This window comes from Physeter macrocephalus, chromosome 9 (assembly GCF_002837175.3).
Source record: "Physeter macrocephalus isolate SW-GA chromosome 9, ASM283717v5, whole genome shotgun sequence".
Taxonomy (NCBI): domain Eukaryota; kingdom Metazoa; phylum Chordata; class Mammalia; order Artiodactyla; family Physeteridae; genus Physeter; species Physeter macrocephalus.
The window spans coordinates 25,739,994-25,763,650 of NC_041222.1; the positions used below are offsets into that span (position 1 = coordinate 25,739,994).

At 41.9% G+C, this 23,657-nt stretch overlaps 3 protein-coding genes and 1 non-coding gene across 14 annotated transcripts in view; 1 reads left to right on the forward strand and 3 right to left on the reverse strand.

The window, feature by feature from the left end:
* Window positions 1-5,857: 5,857 nt before the first annotated feature.
* On the reverse strand, window positions 5,858-5,964 carry LOC112065552 (U6 spliceosomal RNA). Its single transcript, XR_002892093.1, has one exon. It is a non-coding gene; the product is annotated as a U6 spliceosomal RNA (small nuclear RNA).
* An 863-nt stretch (window positions 5,965-6,827) lies between these two features.
* Window positions 6,828-19,487, reverse strand: PGBD4 (piggyBac transposable element derived 4). Of its 11 annotated transcripts, none has more exons than XR_008618203.1 (4): window positions 19,355-19,487; window positions 15,160-16,029; window positions 10,374-13,104; window positions 6,828-10,016 (listed from the first exon to the last, which is right to left on the reverse strand). XR_008618203.1 is itself a non-coding variant. In XM_055087083.1 (4 exons), the coding sequence occupies exon 4, from the start codon at window positions 12,269-12,271 to the stop codon at window positions 11,354-11,356; it is 918 nt and encodes a 305-aa protein (XP_054943058.1). In that variant the 5' UTR covers window positions 12,272-13,104; window positions 15,160-15,258; window positions 15,852-15,916; window positions 19,355-19,487; the 3' UTR covers window positions 6,828-11,353. The 11 variants fall into 11 exon arrangements, 10 of the variants coding, with proteins under 10 accessions (XP_054943058.1, XP_054943057.1, XP_054943055.1 ...); XM_055087083.1 differs by having other exon boundaries at window positions 6,828-13,104; window positions 15,160-15,258; window positions 15,852-15,916; XM_055087082.1 differs by having other exon boundaries at window positions 6,828-13,104; window positions 15,160-15,258; window positions 15,966-16,029.
* Window positions 13,112-14,934, reverse strand: LOC112065503 (acyl-protein thioesterase 1-like; the record flags this gene model as incomplete). Its single annotated transcript, XM_055087084.1, is given in 2 exon segments — window positions 13,112-14,592; window positions 14,595-14,934. Coding segments are annotated over 2 exon segments (807 nt in total), but the record flags the coding sequence as incomplete, so codon positions are not given.
* Window positions 19,488-19,691: 204 nt separating the features above from the next.
* Window positions 19,692-23,657, forward strand: part of LOC114486920 (TBC1 domain family member 2A-like) — a 4,689-nt gene continuing 723 nt past the window's right edge. Inside the window, exons 1-2 of the mRNA XM_055087373.1 lie at window positions 19,692-20,135; window positions 23,531-23,653. Of these exons, the coding sequence (XP_054943348.1) occupies window positions 19,761-20,135; window positions 23,531-23,653 (498 nt within the window). The 5' untranslated portion in view covers window positions 19,692-19,760. The remainder of the gene's footprint in view (window positions 20,136-23,530; window positions 23,654-23,657) is intronic.

Below are 23,657 nucleotides of genomic sequence, written 5' to 3' on the forward strand. Positions count from 1 at the left end.
TATCTCAACATAATAAAAGCTATTTATGACAAACCAACAGCCAACATAATACTCAACAGTGAAAACTTGAACTCCTTCCCACTAAAACCTGGAACAAGACAAGGATGCCCACTCTTACCACTTCTCTTCAACATTTGGAAGTTAAACATTTGGAAGTCCTAGCTACAGCAATCAGACAAGAAAAATAAATAAAAGGTATTCTAATTGGTAGGGAAGAGGTAAAACTGTCATTATATGCAGATGACATACATAGAAAACCCTGAACACTCCACACAAAAACTACTACAACTGATAAACAAATTCAGCAAGGTAACAGGATACAAGGTTAACATACAGAAATCGGTTGCAGGGCTTCCCTGGTGGCACAGTGGTTAAGAATCCGCCTGCCAACGCAGGGGACACGGGTTCGAGCCCTGGTCTGGGAAGATCCCACGTGCCGTGGAGCAACTAAACCCATGTGCCACAACTACTTAGCCTGCGCTCTAGAGCCCATGAGCCACAACTACTGAGCCCATGCACCACAACTATTGAAGCCCACGCGCCTAGAGACCGTGCTCCGCAACAAGAGAGGCCACTGCAATGAGAAGCCCACACATCGCAACGAAGAGCAGATGCTGCTCGCTGCAACTAGAGAAAGCCTGCGGGCAGCAACGAAGACCCAATGCAGCCAAAAATAAATAAATAAATAAATCTTTTTTTTTTTTAAAAGAAAGAAATCGGTTGCATTTCTTTACACTAACAATGAACTATCAGAAAGGGAACGCAAACAATTCCTTTTTAAATTGCAGCAAAAAAAAAAGAATACTTAGGAATAAACCTCACCAAGGACGTGAAAGACTTATATGCTGAGAATTACAAAACATTGATAAAGGAAACTGAAGATGATTCAAAGAGATATCCCATGCTCTTGTATTGGAAGAATTAATATTATTAAAATGGTCATACTACCCAAAGCAATCTACAGATTTAAAGCAATCCCTATCAAATTATCCATGACATTTTTCACAGAACTAGAACAAATAATCCTAAAATTTATATGGAACCATCAAGGACCCAGAAATGCCAAAGTTATCCTGTGGAAGAAAAAAGAAAAAGCAAGAAGCATAACCATCCCAGACTTCAGACAATACTACAAAGCTACAGTAATCAAAACAGTGTGGTATTGGCACAAAAACAGACATATGGATCAACAGAACAGAATAGAGAGCCCAGAAATAAACCCGCACACCTATGGGCAATTAATCTCAACAAAGGAGGCAAGAATATCCAATGGGGAAAAGACAGTCTCTTCAGCAAGTGGTATTGGAAAAGTTGGACAGCTCCATGTAAATCAATGAAGTTAGAGCACACCCTTACACCATACACAAAAATAAACTCAAAATGGCTTAAAGACTTAAATATAAGACATGACACCATAAAACTCCCAGAAGAGAACACAGGCAAAACATTCTCTGACATAAATCTGACCAATGTTTTCTTACTTCAGTCTCCCAAGGCAATAGAAATAAAAGCAAAAAGAAACAAATGGGACCTAATCAAACTTACAAAGTTTCTGTACAGCAAAGGAAACCATAAACAAAATGAAAATACAACCAATGGACTGGGAGAAAATATTTGCAAATGATGCAGCCAACACGGGCTTAATTTCCAAAATATACAAACAGCTCATACAACTCAATAACAAAAAAGCAAACAACCCAATCAAAAAATGGGCATAAGATCTAAATAGACATTTCTCCAAATAAGACATACACATGGCCAAAAATCACATGAAAAGATGCTCATCATCATAAATTATTAGAGGAAATGCAAATCAAAACTACACTGAGGTACCACCTCACACCAGTCAGAATGGCCATCATTAAAAAGTCTATAAATAATAAATGTTGGAGAGGGTGTGGAGAAAAAGGGACCCTCCTACACTGTTGGTGGGAATGTAAATTGGTGCAGCCATTATGGAAAACAGTATGGAGATTCCTCAAAACTAAAAATAGAGTTGCCATATGATTCAGCAATCCCACTCCTGGGCATATACCTGGACAAAACTATAATTCGATTACAACTACATGCAAAAGAATTAAATTGGACTACTTTCCCACACCATGAACAAAAATAAATTCAAAATGGATTAAAGACTTAAATTTAAGACCTGAAACCTTAAAACTTCTAAAAGAAAATATAGGCAGTATGCTCTTTGACATGAGTCTTGGTAATATTTTTTTTGGATGTCTCCTTAGGCAAGGGAAACAAAAGCAAAGAAATAAACAAATGGGACTACATCCAAAAAGCCATTGCACAGTGAAGGAAACTATCAACAAAACGAAAAGGGTGCCTACTGAATGAGAGAAAATACTTGCAAACAATTTATATGAGAAGGGGTTAATATCCAAAATACACAAAGAACTCATATGACTCAATGTCAAAAAAACAACCCAATTAAAAAATGGGCAGAGGATGTAAACAGACATTTTCCAAAGACATACAGATGGCCAACAAGTATATGAAAAGATACTCAATATCACTAATCATCAGGGAAATGCAAATCAAAACCACAATGAGATATCACCTCACAGCCATCAGAATGGCTATTATCAAAAAGATAACAAATAACAAGTGTTGGTGAGGATGTGGAGAAAAGAGAACCCTCATGCACTGTTGGTGGGAATGTAAATTGGTACAGCCACTATGGAAAACAGTATGGAGATTCCTCAGAAAATCAAAAACAGAACTACCATACAATCCAGCAAACACTAATTTGAAAAGATACGTGCACCCCTATGTTCATAGCAGCATTATTTACAATAGCCAAGATATGAAAGCAGCCTAAGTGCCCATCAATAGATTAATGGAAAAAGAAGATGTGGCATATATACACGATGGAATATTACTCGGCCATAAAAAAGAATGAAATCTTGCCATATGTGACAACACTGATGGACCTAGAGGGCATTATGCTAAGTGAAAAAAAATTAGAGAAAGGCAAATACTGTATAATTTCCCTTATATGTGGAATCTAAAAAAACAAAATAGGGACTTCCCTGGCGGTCCAGTGGTTAAGACTCCATGCTTCCACTGCAGGAGGCATGGGTTCAATCCCTGTCAGGGAACTAAGATCCCACATGCCACGCAGTGCAGCCAAAAAAATAAAAAATAAAATAAACAAATGAGCAAACATAACAAAACAGAAACAGGGTCAGAGATACAGAGAACAAACAGGTGGTTGCCAGAGAGGAGGGGGTTAGGGGGAGGAGGGAAACAGGTGAGGGAGATTAAGAGGTACAAACTTCCAGCTGCAAAATAAATGAGTCACCGGTATGAAATGTACAGTATGAGAGATACAGTCAATAATTATTTAATATCTTTGTATGGTAACAGAGTGTAAATAGATTTATTGCAGTGATCATTTTGCAATGTATAAAAATATTGAATCACTATGCTGTGCACCAGGAACTAACAGAGTGTTGTAGGTCAATTATACTTCAAAAATAAACCATCACACAAACAAACTCATTAAAAAAAGAGATTAGATTTGTGGTTGCCAGAGGTGGGGCGTAGGGGGGGATTAGATAAAGGCAAAAGGTACAAACTTCCAGTTATAAGATAAATAAGTACTGGGGATAAAATGTACATGATAAAGATAATTAACACTGCTGTATGTTATATATGAAAGTTGAGAGAGTAAATCCTGAGTCCTCATCACAAGGAAAAAATATTTTTCTATTAAATTTTCTATTTAATTTTGTATCTACATGAGGTAATGGATGTTCATTAAAATTACTGTGATAATCATTTCATGATATATCTAATTCAAATCATTATGCTGTACCTTAAACTTACACAGTGCTGTATGTAGATTATATCTCAATAAAGCTGGGAGAACAAAATAACAAAATAAAATAATATATTTGAAGATAAAATGTGTCAAATAAACGGGCTTCCCTGGTGGTGCAGTGGTTGAGAATCTGCCTGCTAATGCAGGGGACACGGGTTCGAGCCCTGGTCTGGGAGGATCCCACATGCCACAGGGCAACTAGGCCCGTGAGCCACAACTACTGAGCCTGCGCGTCTGGAGCCTGTGCTCAGCAACAAGAGAGGCCGCGACAGTGAGAGGCCCGCGCACCGCGATGAAGAGTGGCCCCCGCTTGCCACAACTAGAGAAAGCCCTCGCACAGAAACGAAGACCCAACAGAGCAAAAATAAATAATTAATAAATTGGAGTGGAGTGTGCCCGGATAAACACCCCAAAGCTTATAAAAAATAAATAAATAAATAAATAAACATTAATTCTTTGGGCTTACTATCAATTGAAAATGATATTACTCGAAAATAAATGTTAGAAATTATATGTTTTCCTGACCAGAAAACCTAAAATTTTTAAAACATATTTTAAATAAGACTGTACTCCTTCCTTAATAAGAGAAAACTGAAATTGTTCCATAGTAAGAGAAGTAAAAAACTCAACAATGAAGGTAACTCCAAATAACTTAAGGCATAATGTTCATTACCGCATGTAACAGACCTTTATATTGAACACAAGAAATACATGATTTTGTTGATAGAAAATCCGTTTCTCTTGCCTTCACTAAATAAATGGGTTAAAGGATAATGTAAAATATATTGGTTTTAAAGATGTCAAATTATTAACCTGCCTGTTTGGGATATATTGTCGGGGGAAGGGGGTATTACTTGGTACCTCTTTTAAGCCCTTTAGCAAAAGAGCCTGGGGGATGCCCAATATACGCAAGGACAGTACACCAAAAAGGCCACAAGGTGTCGCTTTCTGACAACCTCTAGCTTTGCAGCTGACACTATCCTCCAAGGGGAAGGAGGGGAAGGTTGAGGGATGTTGACTATACTTTGATGTAATAACCAGAAGTATGTCCATTAGAATATACAACAATTAACGCATCTAGATTAACAGAAGTTTCCCTGAAACGTCCCTAAACCTAAAACTTAGATCTTTTTTCCCCTCTTCATCTTCTTTTCCCCTGGAGCAATTCTGAGGGTTTTTTTGTTTTTTGTTTTTTTGCAGCTTGTAGGATCCTAGTTCCTCGAGCAGGGATCAAATTCGTGCCCCCTTCAGTGGAAGCACGGAGTCCCAACCACTGGACCACCATGGAATTCCCACTCTGAGCACGTTAATATTACTGCAGATTAGGGATACCAACCCCAAAATTTTTCATCATTACCTTTTAGTCTTCACATTCAGTGGGATGCCCTGGGGAGGAATTATGGTCCCTATTTTACAGATGAGAAAACCAAAGCCCAGAAAGGCTGTAATGGGCCAATGAAAATTCCAGTAGCCAGGTTTCCTAATACCCACCAGCCCAGCTGGGGCCTGTACGCCCTGCCTCTCCCCCATCCCTCAGCCTGGAGGTGGCTGGGAATAGGGTTGACTATTTTGCTTTCTGGAAATTAACATTAAATATTTTGTATTAAACTGATATGAATTTGTAGCTATTTATGTTTATAAAATAAAGCTTCAGAGTTTTCATGGGTGCTCTAAGCCATTATGGGCTGTGCCTGGGATGGGTTTCCAAGGAAGCTCACTCTGTTAGGGGAGTGTATTAGTTTGCTAGGGTTGCCCTAACAAAACACAGCGCTTTAACAACAAAAATCGATTTTCTCACAATTCTGGAGGTTAGAAATCCAAGATCAAGGTGTCAACAGGGCTGGTTTCTTTTGAGGCCACTCTCCTTGGTTTGTAGATGGCTGTCTTCCCTGTGTCTTCACATGGTCTTCCCTCCGTGTGTGTGTGTCCTAATCTCTTCTTATAAAGACACAAGTCAAACTGGAGTAGGGCCCACCTTATGACCTCATTTCACCTTTTTCTTTTAACATCTTTATTGGATTATAAAAAAATATGGAACGCTTCACTAATTTGCATGTCATCCTTGCACAGGGGCCATGCTAATCTTCTCTGTATCATTCCAATTTTAGTATATGTGCTGCTGAAGCGAGCACTCATTTCACCTTAATTACCTCTTTAAAGGCCCTATCTCCAAATACAGTCACGTTCTGAGATACTGGGGGTTGGGACTTCAACATATGAATTTAGGGGAGATACAATTCAACCTGTAACAGGGTGAAAAAGTTGAAAAACCTGCAATACCCCTTCCAACTCTTTACCCACAGGAATGATAGTGTTCTAGTCTGTGTCCCAAGGTCACACAGTTAATCACTGGTGCTAGAATTCTAATACTGGAGTCCATATGACACCAGTGACTAAGCACTCAGGCTGAATTTTGATATGTACAGCTTTTATTGTCTTCCAGCCTTCTGCACCAAATAGTTTATAATGGCAGCTTCTATTTCCCCTTTTACCCAATAGTTATTTAGAAAATTTATTGTTTTTATTTCTAAGGGATTAGATTGTTTGGTTGTTAACTTTTTTATTATTTTCAAATATTAATGACAAGGTATTTCTGGCACAAAATCTTTTTGGAAACCAAAAATGTCTTTTTGATATGGAACATTATATAAAAAGACTAAGTAATCCCTATTTAATTGACCCTACCTTACCATAGCATTCTGATCTCTGTATCTTTGTTTTCTGTGGCTGTTTTCTAGCAAATCTCACAAAGGCTAAAAGTGGTGTGTTAAAATCTCCAAGTGCAATTATAGTATTTCCGAGTTTTCAGTGGTGTGAATTCTACTATATAATCTTCCATCCTCTTTGTGGTTTACTGCCTTTTGCCCCGAGATCTACTTTATTGTTTTAATTATAGTTAATGTTTACTGAGCATTTACTGTGCCCCACACTCTGTGCTTACAGCTTCACACAAATTGCTTTATTTAATTACCAAAATAACTCTAGGGATATTGATAGAAGTGTATTCAGGTTTTATGGAGATTGGAATTTATATAGTATTGAAGGCTTCCTTAGAAAAAAACACAATTATGAACACAAAGTTAGACACGAAAATGGATGCTTATTCAGAACAAGAAAATAAATATAACAAATTGAGCAGCCCCTGCAGGTGAGCTTAAGCTTCATTAACTTCACCTAAATCTGCCTCCAAAGACAGATGTTCTCCTTAGTTCCATGTTTATAGATGAGAAGACTGAGACCTTCGTTGAGTAAATCACTCAAGACTGCAGTGCTGGAAATGGACTGCAGAGCCCTCACCTTTATCCACTGCCTCTCAATGTTATCACTGAGAGTGCACCAGTGTCATGTATCAACTTGTTATGATTTCAAATCCATGTTTGGAAAGCTTGTTTTATACAAGTTGGTTGTGGTTTGAACTTGCTGTGAATAACTTCTTTTTGATGAAATTGTTTTGAAGTTGGATATTAGGACTTTCTGACACAGCTTTTGCACCTGGAGTGGACAGGAGCATTACATCATTGATACCAAGGTAATGGCAGTGGTACCCATCACATGATGGACTTTTAAATGATAAAAACCAAGAGGTTTGATCAGCAAGTCTAGGGTGTTCCATCTGGGCAAGGCTACTCTTTGCTGATCCAAATAGTTCTGTGAAGCTCTTGAGACACATGCTCCTAACCCTAGCCAGGCTACTCTTGGTCAGCAGTGGTGCTAAACTGTGCTGCAGTCTCAGGAAGAGAAGAGATATCCGTTCCTGCCCTGGCAATACTAGTCCTAACAGGCAGTGGCACAAGCCATGTGAGGGTCCCTGGAGTAATAACCTCTGGAGCAGCCTTTGCCAACACTGGTACTGGGACCTAAGCCAGCAGCTGATACCCGACTTTTAGTTGGAAGGAATGAATCTACTGGGAACCAACTCATAGAAGGGTATTCCTGAACTAAATTTGGACTTTATTGCTTTCATTCCCCCCTTTGCCTGGAACAGTATAAATTAATATATCATTGATTTTGTTATCGAAAACTCAGTCCTTTTCCCCAATGTCGAATAAAAATAACAAGGGCAAGGTTTTGAGGATAAAGAAAAGAGAAATTTATTGATATACCAGCAAATGAGGAGGGTAGCAGACTAACATCTTGAAAACTGCTGTCCTGCCTTCTGGGGAGAAAGCACGCATATTTAAAGGAAAATCTTGGGGCTGGGGTTAAGAGGAACAAACAAAAACAGCAAGAATGCCTGCCCACATTAATCAGTAACAAAGAATGCACGATAACAAAGACTCTAAGCTTTAGTTCCCAGCAATGGAGAGAGAAGACAGGAAAAACAGTTTCACCTAGAAATCATGCATCAGGGACTTCCCTGGTGGCGCAGTGGTTGGGAATTTGCCTGCCAATGCAGGGGACACAGGCTGGAGCCCGGGTCCGGGTGGATCCCACATGCCATGGAGCAACTAGGCCCATGTGCCACAACTACTGAGCCTGTGCTCTAGAGCCCGCGAGCCGCAACTACTGAAGCCCGCACGCCTAGAGCCCCCGCTTGTCGCAACTAGAGAAAGCCCACGTGCAGCAACAAAGACCCAACGCAGCCAAAAATAAAATAAAAATAAAATAAATTAAAAAAAAAAAAGAAATCATGCATCAAACAGTTTTAGCCTTGTGGCCCTGTCAGTTATAACCTTCCATATCTATGGGAGTGAGGGCAACGAAGTCTTCTGGCTACTTCTGCTGAATAGGGGCAATGTTAAAATTGAGGATTAGAGGAGAGAAACTTCTGGACTTTCACTTTAAAGAATTATCTTGTCCCAAAAGATGCTCTAGAATCCTGCAAGATATGCAAAGAGGCTTTTTCTTTTTTCTTTCTGGCTTGACATCACCTCTTCTTGTAATAGCACCTTGAGGCCATAAGGTTGCAGTTGGCAATCAGGTTCTCAGTAGTACAGAAATGTGTCTGAAACCACGTTCAGAATGGCCATCCAGCTCTATTTTGGATGCCTGAACCAGTTACTCTACTTTGATTTACAAATGTATTCTTTTTCTTACTGGTTAAAGCAGATGTACAATGCATGTCTCTGACAGGTCACAAACAGGCTGTTCTAGTCTAAGTTAAATCATGTAAAAGCCAGAATAACCTTGCCATACCTCAATATGTGAAAATTTCTTCTATAATTTCCCCTTTTTGTTTGCAAATCTTTCGATAGAAAGCACTGATGATCAAAATATTTGTCGCTTGATGCCAGGGTGGTTGCTGCCGGCCCTAGGTCCACCATGCCCCTCAGTGCTAGGCCTACTCTGTGTGTGTGTGTGTGTGTGCGCGCACCTAGTTATTCACATTGGAGGAAAACTAATCAAACATAGTGAACAAGCTCAGACGTATGCCAACGAAGAAACATTTTATAGGCTCTACACTTTATCGGATATACCAGATTGTCATTCAAACATTGTATATGTGCTTTTCGCAGTATACTCAAAGCAAGCAGTGATACATGCCATGAATAGTTATACTCTTGATGACAACTTCACTAAAGAATTTTCTTTCCATCCTAAACACTGGAGTTAAAAGTATGGTTAGAAGTAAAACAATAACTTTCCATTTTGATAGGAAGACAAACATTTGTTAAACAGTTCAATTAAATTAGTTGGATGGAGACTTCCCTGGTGGTCCAGTGGTTAAGAATCCACCTTCCAATGCAGGGGATGAGGGTTCGATCCCTGGTTGGGGAACTAAGATCCCACCTGCTGTGGGGCAACTAAGCCAACGCGCTGCAACTACTGAACCTGCGCACCACAACTAGAGAGAAACCTGCATGCCACAACCAGAGAGAAGCCCGCATGCCGCAACGAAGAGCCCACACACCACAACAAAAAGATCCCACGTGCCACACTAAGACCCAACGCAGCCAAAAATAAATAAATAAATAAATATTTTAAAAATAATAATAAATAAATTAGTTGGATGGTTCTTACAGGCCTGGTCCAGATCTTGGGGTCAGCTGCCTACCACTACTGTTAACTTCTTCTCATCCTGGTATGGGTGTCATTTGTGGTCAGCAGTCTTTTCTATAGACAGTCCAATGCAGAGGCCCTTCTTAAGCGGAAAATATGAAGAGTCAATTTCCTTCAGGGACTTCCCTGGTGGTCCAGTGGCTAAGACTCCGTGCTACCAATGCAGGGGGCCCGGGTTTGATCCCTGGTCAGGGAAGTAGATCCCACATGCTGCAACTAAGAGTTCACATGCCGCAACTAAAGATCCTGCATGCCACAATTAAAAGATCCCGTGTGCCACAACTAAAGATTCCGCATGCCGCAACTAAAAGATCCTGCATGTCGCAATTAAAGATCCCACATGTCGCAATTAAAGATCCCACATGCCGCAACTAAAAGATCCCACACGTCACCACTAAAGATCCCACATGCCACAACTAAAGACCCTGCATGCTGCAACGAAGATCCCGCATGCCACAACCAAGACCCAGTGCAGCCAAATAAATAAATAAATAGAAGAGTCAATTTCAATTTTGCTGCACATACGCTAGCTAAAGAGTACCTGATAAGGGTCCTTTTGTCTAATTTGGAGACAGTCCTTTAAATGATGTCTTTTCCAGGGTGCATAATCTCCTAGTTGCAAGTCACAGGGCATTTGATCTTCATCCAAAGATAGATCACTGTGACTGGCTTTAGAAACAAGCTTAGAATATTATTTTAATAATTCAATTAAACTTTACAATAATGTAACATAGTAACAAGGAGCCATCTTGGACGTAGAGAATAAATACAAAACCTCAGTAAAAACAAAACTTCAATATCCAAAGGTATACTATTGAAACATAATTTTTCTCTCTAAATTACCCTCATTTCTACTAAATCTAGCCAAATAAACACATTACTGACCAGGGGATTTTTGCAGAAACTAATGCCCATGGCTGGCAATTTGTTATGTAGGTGAATATTGAAACACCCGCATCTGAGTAAATATCAGCAACTTTTTTTGCACTTAATGTATTTATTTGAAACTTTGTATATGTCTTACTAAAGCATTCTAATATTTCATTAGAGTGTGACAGGCAGTATAGCAGGCACCTCTGTGCAAGGGAACAGAACATCTATTACAAATATACCATGTTTCATTGCGCTTTCCCCTGGAAGAGCAGACTCTACACTTCCCGGCAGCATTTTTTTTTTTTTAGTCCTGTGGGTATTATTTCCTCTAGAATATGTTCTTTTATTTTACCTGACAGTCGACAAGGTGGATCTGTGCAGGGGGCTTGAAGGACCAGGTGCGGGACTACCACTACATTCACCAGAATGGTCAGTTACCCATTCTCTAACTACTGCTAACAAAAACTGCTTGTAAGTCATTTTATTCTGTGCAATAAGGCTATAATAAATTTTAAACACATTGAATAAACTGCAATTACTCAAATAGAAACCCACTTTCTTAAACCATTTTCAAGTTTTCCGGAGGATACTGAAGTTTGCCAGATACTGATTGAATCGATCAACTCCTTTCATATATTTATTATACTCTTATATACAAGTGGGCTTAGTTATCTGATGGCCAGTCCTCCTGCATTCCTTTCCTGTAGATGCTATGGAGGTGTCTTGAATAGTTGTCACCATGCGGACTAGCCTCTTGTCTTTCCATATAAGAAGAATCACTTCTCCCTTCCATAAGAATGTCATTTCTCCCCTCTGTAGATTTTTAGATTTCTCCTTTAATTGGTTTAGTAGACCATGATTCTCTCTTATTTCAGATGTAAACACACTGTTGTAATAACTGTCTTGGTAAATATGGTGCCATGAACCAAGATAAGGTTGTAGGACCAACAATATTGTTTCTTGCAGTTTCTTTCCTTTACCCATGTAAATCTCAAGGCTGCATATACATACAGTTTCACTTTTGCTAACCATCCTGACCAAAATTCCATATTTTGTAAGTTCTCCAGGATTACAGGTTTTGAATCTGAGTTGTCCTCTCCACCTTATCATTGCCTCATCAAGTGATAGCTCTTGTTTGGGTATATAGATCAATTGAAATTTTGGCAGAAAATAATCCAAAAGAGGTTTAACTTTTGAAATTCTGTCTGCAGGAAGTGGAATTTCTGAGTTATCGTTAAAGTGAAGAAATGTCATTATTTGTTCAAACCTTCTTCTCGTCATAATCTTTGGAAAGATAGGTGTTTCAAGTAAGAGATCAGTCGACCAATGTTCTTCCCAGTGTGACTTTTTTTTTTTTTCAGAATTAAATTTTATTTCACTTTGATAGAAACCGTGAAAAAGATTACATTTTCCCACGTTACAGCACAACATTTCAACGGAATATTTCTTGCCATAAATTAGATCTTGCTGATTTATGTAAGTGAAACAACAGTTTATATTCTTCAAGATAAAAGCAAAATGACTTAGTAAATGATTGTTTAAAACTGTAAATCCAGACATAAACATATGGCTTCATTATTAACATCCTATACTGTCCATACGAAATCATTTCCATCATCAAGTAGCACCCATTTATAAAGATGCATTCCTAACGGTGTTCTGGTCAGTTGGAATACAGCAGAAAAATTAACAGTTCAGAAATATCAGGTGTACATTTTTGCCACATATTAAACTGGGTGGTAACTACACCATATGTATTGAGTTCTGACTAACTTTTATTACCCATAAACTTGCTTTCAAATAATGTTAACCAATAATCTGAAAAATCTATTTAAAATAAAATAATTGCTACTTTTATGTTTGCACAGAAACTCTCTGACTACAGTGAAAATTTCAAATAAGTCCATTGGCAGAAAAAAGTAAAGCAAATATTTTGAATGTACTGTTCATTTCCTACAGCAGTCGGTTTCAAACATATGTGCAAAAAAAGTAAACTAAAACTCTACGCTATGAGGAGAATCATCTTAGAGCAAATCATCTTAGAAATTACAATTTGTAAGATCAGTAAATATTTCAGAACATACTAGAATATGACCTAATCATTCTTTCAGTTAATTACAGAAAAATACAACCACAGAATTATTCTCGTTACCTGGACTGAAGATTCAAGTAACCCTGCCGGCCTAAACAGCAGACAAAGGTCCAGTTTAAGAAGTAGTGTAGAAACTTTGAAGGGATGTCTGGTTTCTTTCTACAAGTATAAATACGTTTTCAATGCCGTCATGTCTGTGATTCAGAATGTCAAATTACAGCACGCATTGACAGCAGATGTCTATGGCAAGTAGGCAATATTTGGTCCGTTATGAAGAATAAAAAAGAAGAAAGAACACATTCCTTTTCTAGAGAGGAAAAAAGAATATTAAATAGAAATTATATTCAGGAAAGAAAAACCTGGTCCCCAAAATAAAAGGGCCATTAATTGAAGATAGCAATATTACTCTTTATTGACACTTAGAAGCATTATCCCTATTATTAGTAATAATGTAATAACACCTTATTCTTATTATGTATTAAAATTATTAAGTACGTATGAACACATATATAAAAATACATGGACTTCCCTGGTGGCGCAGTGGTTAAGAATCCGCCTGCCAATGCAGGGGATATGGGTTCAAGCCCTGGTCCGGGAAGATCCCACATGCCATGGAGCAACTAAGCCCGTGCACCACAACTACTGAGCCTACACTCTAGAGGCTGCAAGTCACAACTACTGAGCCCTCACACCACAGCTACTGAAATTCACATGCCTAGAGCCCAAGGCCCGCAACAAGAGAAGCCACCTCAATGAGAAGCCCGCGCACCACAACGAAGAGTAGCTCCCACTCACCGCAACTAGAGAAAGCCCGCATGCAGCAACGAAGACCCAACGCAGGCAAAATTAAATAAATAAATTATTTAAAAATATATATATACAGATACTGCATGGTGACTAAGTAATCTGGGAATAAGTCCAGAGTCTAAGTCACAGCATGCATAAGCTGTTTATGTCTTAACTGCTCATTTATACCTGAACAAGTTTTCATTAAGCATACTTACTAATAATTTTTAAGGGATGTAATAAGAAATCTGGTTGCAGTATTTTATTATTTTGCTGAATTACATTTGGGAGAAAGAAGCTAGCTGCTTCACCTATTTTAATACTAATATATTCTGGATCATGTTACACAAATACATACATAGAAACTTAAAAGATCATAAATTTTCCATGAGGAGATTTATTTAGCCTGTGTCATTGGTGTGTATTTGCAAAACATTTTAACACTGCAAACATTAGAGGTTTCAAGATCGGACAAAGGAAAAAGTTTATACTCTACAATGATGATGCTGGTGTGTACTTCTCCACAAAGCCTCTTAGTGACATCAATCAATAGGAGTTAGGAGTTTATCAATGAACTGCTTGATATCCATCATTTCCTGTTGACATGAACTGTGTATCATGCCTCCATAGGTTGTGAAGGTTACATTTGCTGGGTTTACCAAAGTTTTTAGCCTTTCAGCAGTAAGAGAACCAAACATTAGGGGAACTAAAGGATCCAAATCTCCATGGCACTGAAGAATAGAAATGTCTCTATTCAAGCCACTGATAGGACCCCGTGGAAAGGAAGCCCGCAGGGGCAGCCAGCAGCTGAGAGCGGTGACGCCGGCCAGCTTCTGCTGTGTGGTCAGTGCCGTGTACAGAGATAAAGCTCCTCGCTGAGAAAATCCTCCCAAAATAATTCTGTTAGAAGGAATACCATTCTTCACCTCTTGCCCTATCAAAGCTTTTATACTTTCTGCTGCCTGTTTAATTCCAGTTTCATCTTCCTGTGAATCTGGTGAAAGACCAAAATGTCAAACCAAGAAGGCATGGGCATGTTCATATTTAATGTTACAGGCATAACCGGTGCGTGTGGGCAGGTGTATTTGATGTGGGCGCTTCTGATACCTGCCAATTCTTCTGCCCACCCATGCCCTGTGTCTCCCAATCCATGAAGGAAAATCACTGCGGCGGTGGCCTTCCAGACGGCGGGCACAATGGCGGGCAGCGGGGCCGACACGTTATTGTGGCACAAACACTGGATCGACCGACCACGGATCGGAAGTGGAAGGTGCAGCAGGCGCCGGGCTGCAGCCAAGGGAGTGCGAGCACCAAGTCCAGCCCGCCCACAGGGGCGCCCAGTGAGACTTTCTTATTTGTACCATCAAAATTATTAATCCAAGAAACTTCATGTTACTACTGGTTACATCACTCCATTTTAAAGCCTTATCATAATTTTTATATGATTTTTCATTCTGTTGATGATACAAGTTTGTTTGAGAAGCGATCAACTCGAAAAAGTCGTTACCAAAAATTAATGCGGTTATTTCACTAACACTTTGTGGGTTATTACATTCAATAGTTACACCGGACACACCTGTAAAGTCTTCTAATTTCTGTCAAATGCTGTCTTCAATCCACTCTTCTGTAGAAGCAAAGGAGCATTCTCCACCACTGTGAGTTTCATTTTCACTTTCTGTATCAGAATCAATCACTAAGGTTTTTTGTCTTTTTGTTGGTCTAACATTCACATCGTCTGAATCAGAACTATATTCTGAAGAACTATCACTTTCCAGGACACTAGTATATATGTGTCAGGGAACTAGATCCGCATGCTGCAACTAAGAGTCCACATGCTGCAACTAAAAAGATCTCGCATGCTGCAACTAAAAGATCCCACGTGCCTCAACTAAAGATCGCACATGCAGCAACAAAGATCCTGCGTGCCGCAACTAAGACCAAGCACAGAGCCAAATAAATAAATATATATATATATTTAAGTATCTTATAAAAAAATAATAATGTGTTAAGACTAATTTGTTCAAAATAAGTCTGGTTTCCATAAACTTGGCCTGATTATTTGCATAAGTGTAATTGCTCATATAGGCTCTCTTAAACTGGCTGCACTGGAACTCTTCATTAGGAATCCCAGATCGAACTTTTAAAAGGCCCCTCAAGGCTAGGAAAGCCATGCTAATGGCTTGCCTTCAGATTCTGCCTGTGATATCTATAGATTTGGGTAAATTCCTCTCTTCTCCAGGTCTCCAGAATATCTTGAGATTCCCGCACCTGACAAGAGGTGACCTGCCTCATGCATCTGACAAGACTTCTGGGAACCCAAGAGTTTCCAATCTCTGGAGGGATCAGATAGAAAGAAAAGATAAATGCTTCAATTCTACTTACAAGGGTATAATTTACCAAGTTGTTATAAATCATAATTAGCTTAAGGGGAAAGGTTTCTTTACATCTGAAAAACACAGATTAAAAGCCAATAATATTTCAGATAAAAACCAAAAAATTACCACCATATTCATCAGTTCACTCAGCCTATGTAACTAATCCTTTTGCTAACAGTTTATGAAACCATCAGGGTTTCCATTAGAATTGTTTAATTTCTACCCAATTCAGCAGTATGATCTGAAAGTTATCAGAAAGCTGTACTTGTCAAAAAGTCTGTTCTATGATTCGTCTTAAAGATGAAGCAGTTTTGCAAAGCATCAGAATGAAATAATAACTGTCTATGAATGACAAAAGACATAAAGGTGACGGTTAAAGATCTGATTACAATGCAGTCGACAAAGAAGCTTAACAGTGCTATGACGTACGACATTTTAAGATAATAACTAGAATTATGACTGATAACAATACCAGGACACATCCAAATTTTAGGAACTTCATCTAATTTCTAGAACATTTTAATAAGATTTACCCATACAATATAACGTAAAAAGGTTTATCACCACTCACCTGACAATGTTTCCAATGTAATTTAACATAAGAAATAATTCAAATTAATTTAAAATTTCTCTCTGAGATACCTCAGGGGCCCACTGAAACATCCCAAAGTTAGTTAGAGGTTAAAAGAACTTTATTTAGAATTTGATCCTTGGGAAGTTTGTCAAAAATATCAAAAAGTTTTAAAACACCTGGTCAAACAGGATCATAAGTCACTATGAAACAAAACTTATTATTTTAACAAAAGTAACAATAAAAGATTTCAGAGTCAAATACAGAACGTTACAATAGATCACTTAAAAAGTGAAGAAACTTACAGTTTGTTATCAAAAGCAGCTCAATATTCCAGGAAAAACTATTCTCTTGACAGAGAGAGAGTAAACCAAAATCCAGCCTTGTACCAGCTCACTTTTAATAACAAATTCATCTACTTAATTAAATTCAATCTAATCTTGGCCAGTTTTGACCATGCATAAAACTCTCTTCTCAAGGTTCCTTTCCCACAACCGTTCCATCACTTCCTATATCCCTATAAGTTTGTCCTCCTCTCCCCTCATTTAGAAATAACTAGCTTCAGGACAAAATTACTCTTTTCCCTTAACAAAAATATCCCCATTCTTCTCACCTTCTCTTACCAACAACATGTATCCTACTTTATTTACATACTGAAATGTTTCCCTTATTATTTCTAGTAGTTTTTAATTGCACATATATTACAATTTTTAATCCTTAAAATGAAAACCAAGAAGCAAGCAATTATGAACTGTTTGTCATACCAGTATTTCCTGACTGGCAAACTTAAGAACATATTCCATAACCTCTAAAAATATACATTTTTTTTCACAGCATAATTTTTCTTCGATGTGGTAAAAGATGTGTATCTAATAAACCCAAACATCTTTAGTTTTTCTCTCATAAGACAAAAGTAGGCAAACTCAGACTTGTCTAGCAGTCTGTGTCCAGTGTTTTATCTTATTAAAAAATTCTCATCATTTAACTTTCTCTTTCTAAGAGCATACTAAAAATCCCCCAGTTGTGTAAAATACACCCTAGGGAACAACTACAAGATGGAATAGAGCTCTCATTTCCCATTTTCCTTTTAGACAAAGGCTTACAGCTATAAGTTGGCCATCGGCCAGAATTCTTCCCAAGGGACTTTCAGATGGAATTAAAGGCACCTCCCATGTTTGAAAGCAGACAAATGACTAAAGAACAACAACAAAGGAACCAACCCAAAATATATCAAAACGAAGGCCAACTAGACAAACAGGAACCTTTCAAAACTCAAAAGAGAACAAAAGGGAACGACTTCGCTGGGTTCCCTGGTCCCACTCAACCATGACTTTAACACCAATGGCGCCACAAATGCCTCCTAACAGGCTGGAAGATTCACAACCTTCCCCAAAAGTGTGGAATCAAGGGGCGGGGGGTGGGGGAGCACTTCCCCAAGTGGCCAAGGTGTGGCAACTCTTCCTCAAAGAAGGTTCAAGCTACAGGAGACCACGTCCTTTTCAAGGAGAGAGACGGGAGTAAGATGGGGCTCCAGCCGCTGGGACAGCCCCTCACTCTCTCCCCAGGAAGCAGCACTCCCACAGGCAAGGGCTCCAAGCCCAACCCAGGGCACCCCTCCCTGCTTCGACAGCGTTAGATGGGAGGTCGAGACCGGGATGCACACCACAGGGGCGCCAACGTGCCTCCTGGCTGTCTCAGCCAATTTTGTTACCAAAAATGCGCTCCTAGTCCTCATGCCAAATGAGAATAACAAGGACAAGGTTTTGAGGATAAAGGAATGAGAAATTTATTGATTGCCAGCAGATGAGAAGGGTAGCAGACTAATGTCCTGAAAACTACCGTCCTGCCTTCTGGGGAGAAAGCAGGTGTATTTAAAGGAAAGTCTTGGGGCTAGGGTTAAGAGAAACAAGCAAAAACGACAAAAAGGCCCGACCACGTTAATCAGGAACAAGGAATGCACAGTAACAAGAATGTAAGTTTTAGTTCCCAGGAACAGAGGGAGAAGACAGGAAACATTTCTCTTAGAAACCATCCATAAGTTTTAGCCTTGTGGCCCTGTTACAATTTGATGTTATTTATTAGCTTATTAAAAGACATTACTATCCTGTATGCTACTGACTTGTGAAATAGTATTATAAATGATAATTCCTGCAGTTAACCGGTGTTAAATAAATTACTGGCAAAGACAATCTCAGTCTCTGAGCATAATTTTCCCACAACAATGAGAATTTTAAGAAGTGCAGAGTGGGAGAAGCTAAAGGGAGAAGAGATAAGAAAGGGCTAGAGGAGAACCGTGATGCCCCTAAAGAGGTGGAAGGAAATGGGCTCCACAGCCCAAGTGGAGGGATGCGCCTAAGACAAGAGGGAAGGGGAGAAACTTAAGGACAAGAGGTAGAATGAGACATGAAGTTGACCGAGCTTGTCAGGGCCTAGATACATATTTATTTACCCAATTTACTGAGCCCAACTCCGTCCAGGCACTGGATTCCAGAAGGGCAGCAGCCGGGCCCGGGCACCCAATGTAACGCGAGCAGCCAGGGAAGGAGGCGAGTGGGAGCTGGGACCGAGGGAGGAGAAGCCGCCGCGGTCAGAGCTGAGTCACGGGGGTGCTAAATTAGCCCCGCGGATAATAAGCCCCTAGCAGCGCCCACAATCCACGCGCGCTTTCAGCGGCGCCGGAAGTGGCGTCACCGAGCCGGGCGTCCCCTTCAACTAATGGCCGCGCGGTCCGCCGTCCGACGGTGACCCGAGCGGCACCTGGGGAAAAAAGGCGGGAGGCCCATAAGGCGCGAGAAGAGACCCATCCACGTCATTACGCGAGTTACCAGAGCAGCGTAGTCGGGGACCGGCGTCTCTTGCAGCTTCCCTTTCGCCGGTTAACTAGCTCAGGGTCACCACGCCTTCAACCCGAGGACCGCCTCACGCCCGAAGCTGCCCCCAGTAAAGATGGCGGATAGGCACGGAGGAGAAGCCGGAAGAAGGCGGGGTGGGAGGAGCCGGCAGGGGGCGTGTCCTGGCTGCAGAGAGGTTCGGATGGGCGTAGCCAGCAGCCCCTACTGGGCGTTCCATCAAGGAGGCGCACACACCGCAGCCAGCCGCGTCCCTCCGTCGTCTCTTGGGGGCGGGTCACCACTGGCTCCGCCCCTGTCCAGAAAGCTCCCTCTTGGAAGGTGTCACCTGAGTTTCCGAGATTTGACCGGAGTTGGGCCGCCGACCTCCAGTCCCTCGGCGATGGAGAGCACCCAGGAGAAACCCGCGGAGTCTAGTTCCCCCGTCCCTGGGTCCGAAGAGCCTGCCGGCTTGGCCAGGAACCCCGATGTGTTGCCTCCCAAGGAGTCGGAAGGCTGCGCCCGGCCCCTGGAGACGGCCCCCAAGAAACTCTGTGGATATTTAAGTAAGCTTGGCGGCAAAGGGCCCATCCGGGGCTGGAAATCCCGCTGGTTCTTCTACGACGAGAGGAAATGCCACCTGTATTATTCGCGGACCGCGCAGGATGCAAATCCCTTGGACAGTATCGACCTCTCCAGTGCAGTCTTTGACTGCAAGGCGGACGCCGAGGAGGGGACTTTCGAAATCAAGACTCCCAGCCGGATTATTACCTTGAAGGTAAATGGAGCAGTTTTTTCCTTTTCAGCCGGGATGAGATCCCAGGGCACAGCACGGCGCAGGTGGGTGATCACAGTAAACTTACGATAATCACCGACCCTGATCAGCCCAGTGAACCCTGGGTGCCCAGGGTTTTGTACTTTCCAAAGCACATTCACACCCAATTCCTCACTGGGTTCCCACAACAAAGGCCGGGATGATGGACCCATATTACGGATCAAGAAACTGAGTCACAAAGAGATGAAGTGACTGGTCCAAGGTCACACAACTAAAAAGTGGTGTAGCCCACACTTGGAATCCCATAGCTTTTCTACCTCTCAGTACTGGGTCAAAACTTTTACTTTTAGGTGTGGCTAACAATGCTGTTACCTTAACTTTCTTACTTGGGGCTGAAGTATAGTCAAGATATGAGCTTTGCCATCCTCTCTCAAGGCCCGGATCCTGAATTACTTTTCTTGATGTTGTGGCCAAGGGGAGTGAATGCTGAGAAAACGTTGGCAGAGATTGGGAGATAAATACTTAGGTTTCACTGATCAACCTACATTGTTCATTGATGCACATCTAAACCTGTTTTCTCATCAGTAGGTTTTGTTTTATCATATTTAACTGAGAAAGCCTGAAGCAGTGCAAAGGCCATGTGCTTTGAAATCAGACAGGCTTGGATTCAAATTCTACATCAGCTACTTACTAGCTGTGTGACTCTGGGCAAGTTAATCTCTTAGTACCTAGATAGTTTGTGAGATTTATAACAGGGTGTGTAAGCACCTGGCATATCACAGGCACCTACAAGTTGCTGAATTAATCTCAGTGCCTAGAATACAGCCTGGCACCTAGTGGGTCCTCAATAAATATTTGTTGAATGAACACACATAGTGATAGAACCAAGGTCAGAAAGTTCATGTCATGTCAAGAGGAAGTGCCCTAGAACTTAACTGGAAAGACAGATGTGGGCTAAGAGTTCTGGAATTCACACTCAGCAGAGGAGAGTGTGCCAGAAGACTGCCTCCTCCCTGACCCCCACCCTGTCTTCCCACACCTCCATCCCTACTTGCAGCCAACTGGGCATCTCTTGAGCCCCCTGGATATAGCCCACAGCCTTAGTTCCACTTTACTGTCTGGGCCAGGCTAGTGACCAGGCTGGGGGGTGGGGGGGATCAGCAAAAATAATGCAAATTAGGAATTCCAGGCCAGGAGGGCAGGCATTTTAGGGTTACTGTGGCTTATGGGTCATGTGTCTGCTCCCACACATTGAATGCTGTCTACAGGGTCGCTAACACGTCCCTTTTACTATTCCATTGATCCGTGTGTGTGCCTGGCACTGTGCTAGGAACTGGGGTGTGGCGCAATATCAGACCTGCCCCCTGGGGCTCAAACCACTTAAAGTCTTGTGAGAGACGGACAGGGAGACTGGCATGCGCAGTAAAATGTTCTGTAGGGACAGTATGATAAGTCTATACCAGAAAGGTGCCGTGACAGGAAGGGTCTGTTCCACTGAGTAGGTGGGGCTATCCAGAGAGGGCCTCATGGACCAGAGTGGGGGTGGGGTGGGAAGGGGGCGACCACACCTTGACGCTTGAAAGAGAAAATCGGTTTTCTACAAGCAGACAAGAGGGAGAAGGATATTCCAGGCCAAGAGAGCCCCATGAGTAAACATAGGAAAACATGGTACAGCCTGGAATGTCCAGGCAAATCCCAGGAGCCTGGGGTATAGAGGGGCCCACAAGATGGAGTGGAAGAGCAGAGGCCCGAGGGCAGGGCATTTGTCAGGCCAGGGGGCTTGGACTTTGTCTTATGGGCTGTGGGAAATTGTCAGAGCCTTAAGCAAGGAAGCACTGTGAGATGAGAATGTCGAGAAAGGTCAGTCTGGCTTTTGGGCAGAGAACAAGTTAGGAGAAGGCAAGGGTGTGGTTCGGGAGTCCATCAGGAAGTGGTCAGGAGAGAATGATGGCCGAGCTAGAGCTGTAGCAGTGGGGAGGGAGACAAATGGGGGCGGCTAAGGATGTGAGGGAGGGGTCAGGGGTGGCTTGTGTAACTGGCTGACTGCCTGGTTGGGGCAGTCACTGACAGCAGGGAACCCAGGATGAGGAAACCACAGGATAGACAGTTATATGTCCCCCTCAGTAGACTCTTAAGTTCCAAGAGGATGGGGCTGTGTGCGTGGGCTCACCAGTGCCTTCCACAGTCCCTGACACGTATAGTAGATGCTCAATATACACCTGTCCAATGAATTAATAAAATGGGTTGTTCGGGTATGGGCAGGAGCTTGTCACCACAAGGTCATGGTGAAGCCCTGGGAGGGGCTGAGGTCTCTCAGGGAAAGTATATAGAAAGAGAAGAATGGTGGGCATCATTTTATCTGATTTGATACCTCCATGACAGGCCGAGGGCCTCTTTCAGGGAGCCCCCTAGCCTTGTGCACACCTCACTGTGGTCCTCTTGAGAAGGGGGCTTGCCCTGGTTTCCTGCTGATGTTCTCACATGGCCTTGATTGTGGGCAGCTCTGTGAGGCTCACCATCCACTCCCAGCGAGCTGCCCAGCTTCTGCAGCCCAACCGATCCTAGGCTTTCTCTATGTAAGTCACAATCTCCCGGCCATAAATTACAACAAATCTCTGATCTAGAAGTGGGAGACCCGGATTCTGGGACCAGCTCTGCCACCACCTGCCTGGGCGACCTCAAAGCCTTAGTTTCTCCATCTATGGAAGGGGCCGATCACTCCCGCCCTGCCTCCGCAGTGGAGGATCCGGCAACATAATGGGTGTGAGAGTAGGTATGTGGACCATCCAGTGCTGGGAGACTAATGACCAGCATCAACCATACCTCCTGTGGGCTGCCTGGAGGGTGCCACAATGTTGTGTGCATATGGCTTTCCAGTCCCCAATCACATCATCCCCAAAACAGGAGAGATTCTCCCCATTCCACAAAGTCAGCTAGGACACTGAGATTTCACACAGGGAGGTAATGATGCTACTAGGGCCCCAGCCAGGTCAGAATTTCAAAGCTCTCTCCCTCTCTCTTAACACCTCCAAATTCTTTTATCCAGTGAGCACATTTTGAGCACCTACTGCATGTCAGGAACTGTGCTGGATACTTTACTTTCCTCACTTCATTTCACCCTCATAACCACCCTATGAAATGAGTGTTATCATCACCATAGGACAGATGAGAAAACTGAGGCCCAGAAAGGTTAAGGAACCTCTGAGTGGGAGATCAGAGCCCGGTTATCTTCTGTTGCCAAGAAGCATGTGGTGTTTCAGAGGTGTCACCCGCAGTGACATTTTTTTTTTTTTCTGGGAAGGAGAGAGTTGCCAAGCCTCCCATGACCTTCCTGCATCCCACACCCAGTGCCACCATGCGGGCACAGGGCCTTGCCAACTAACCCTTGTGCTTCTCAGGCCGCCACCAAGCAAGCGATGCTATACTGGCTGCAGCAGCTGCAGATGAAGCGCTGGGAGTTCTACAACAGCCTGCCTGCACCTCCCGCCGTCCCTGACGCTGCCCTGGCTGGGAATGGGCCCGCCC

What these genes read in the sequence shown, in the direction of transcription:
- PGBD4 (XM_028493773.2), bottom strand. Translation starts at nt 12,271, where the DNA reads ATGTTTATGTCTGGATTTACAGTTTTAAACAATCATTTACTAAGTCAT.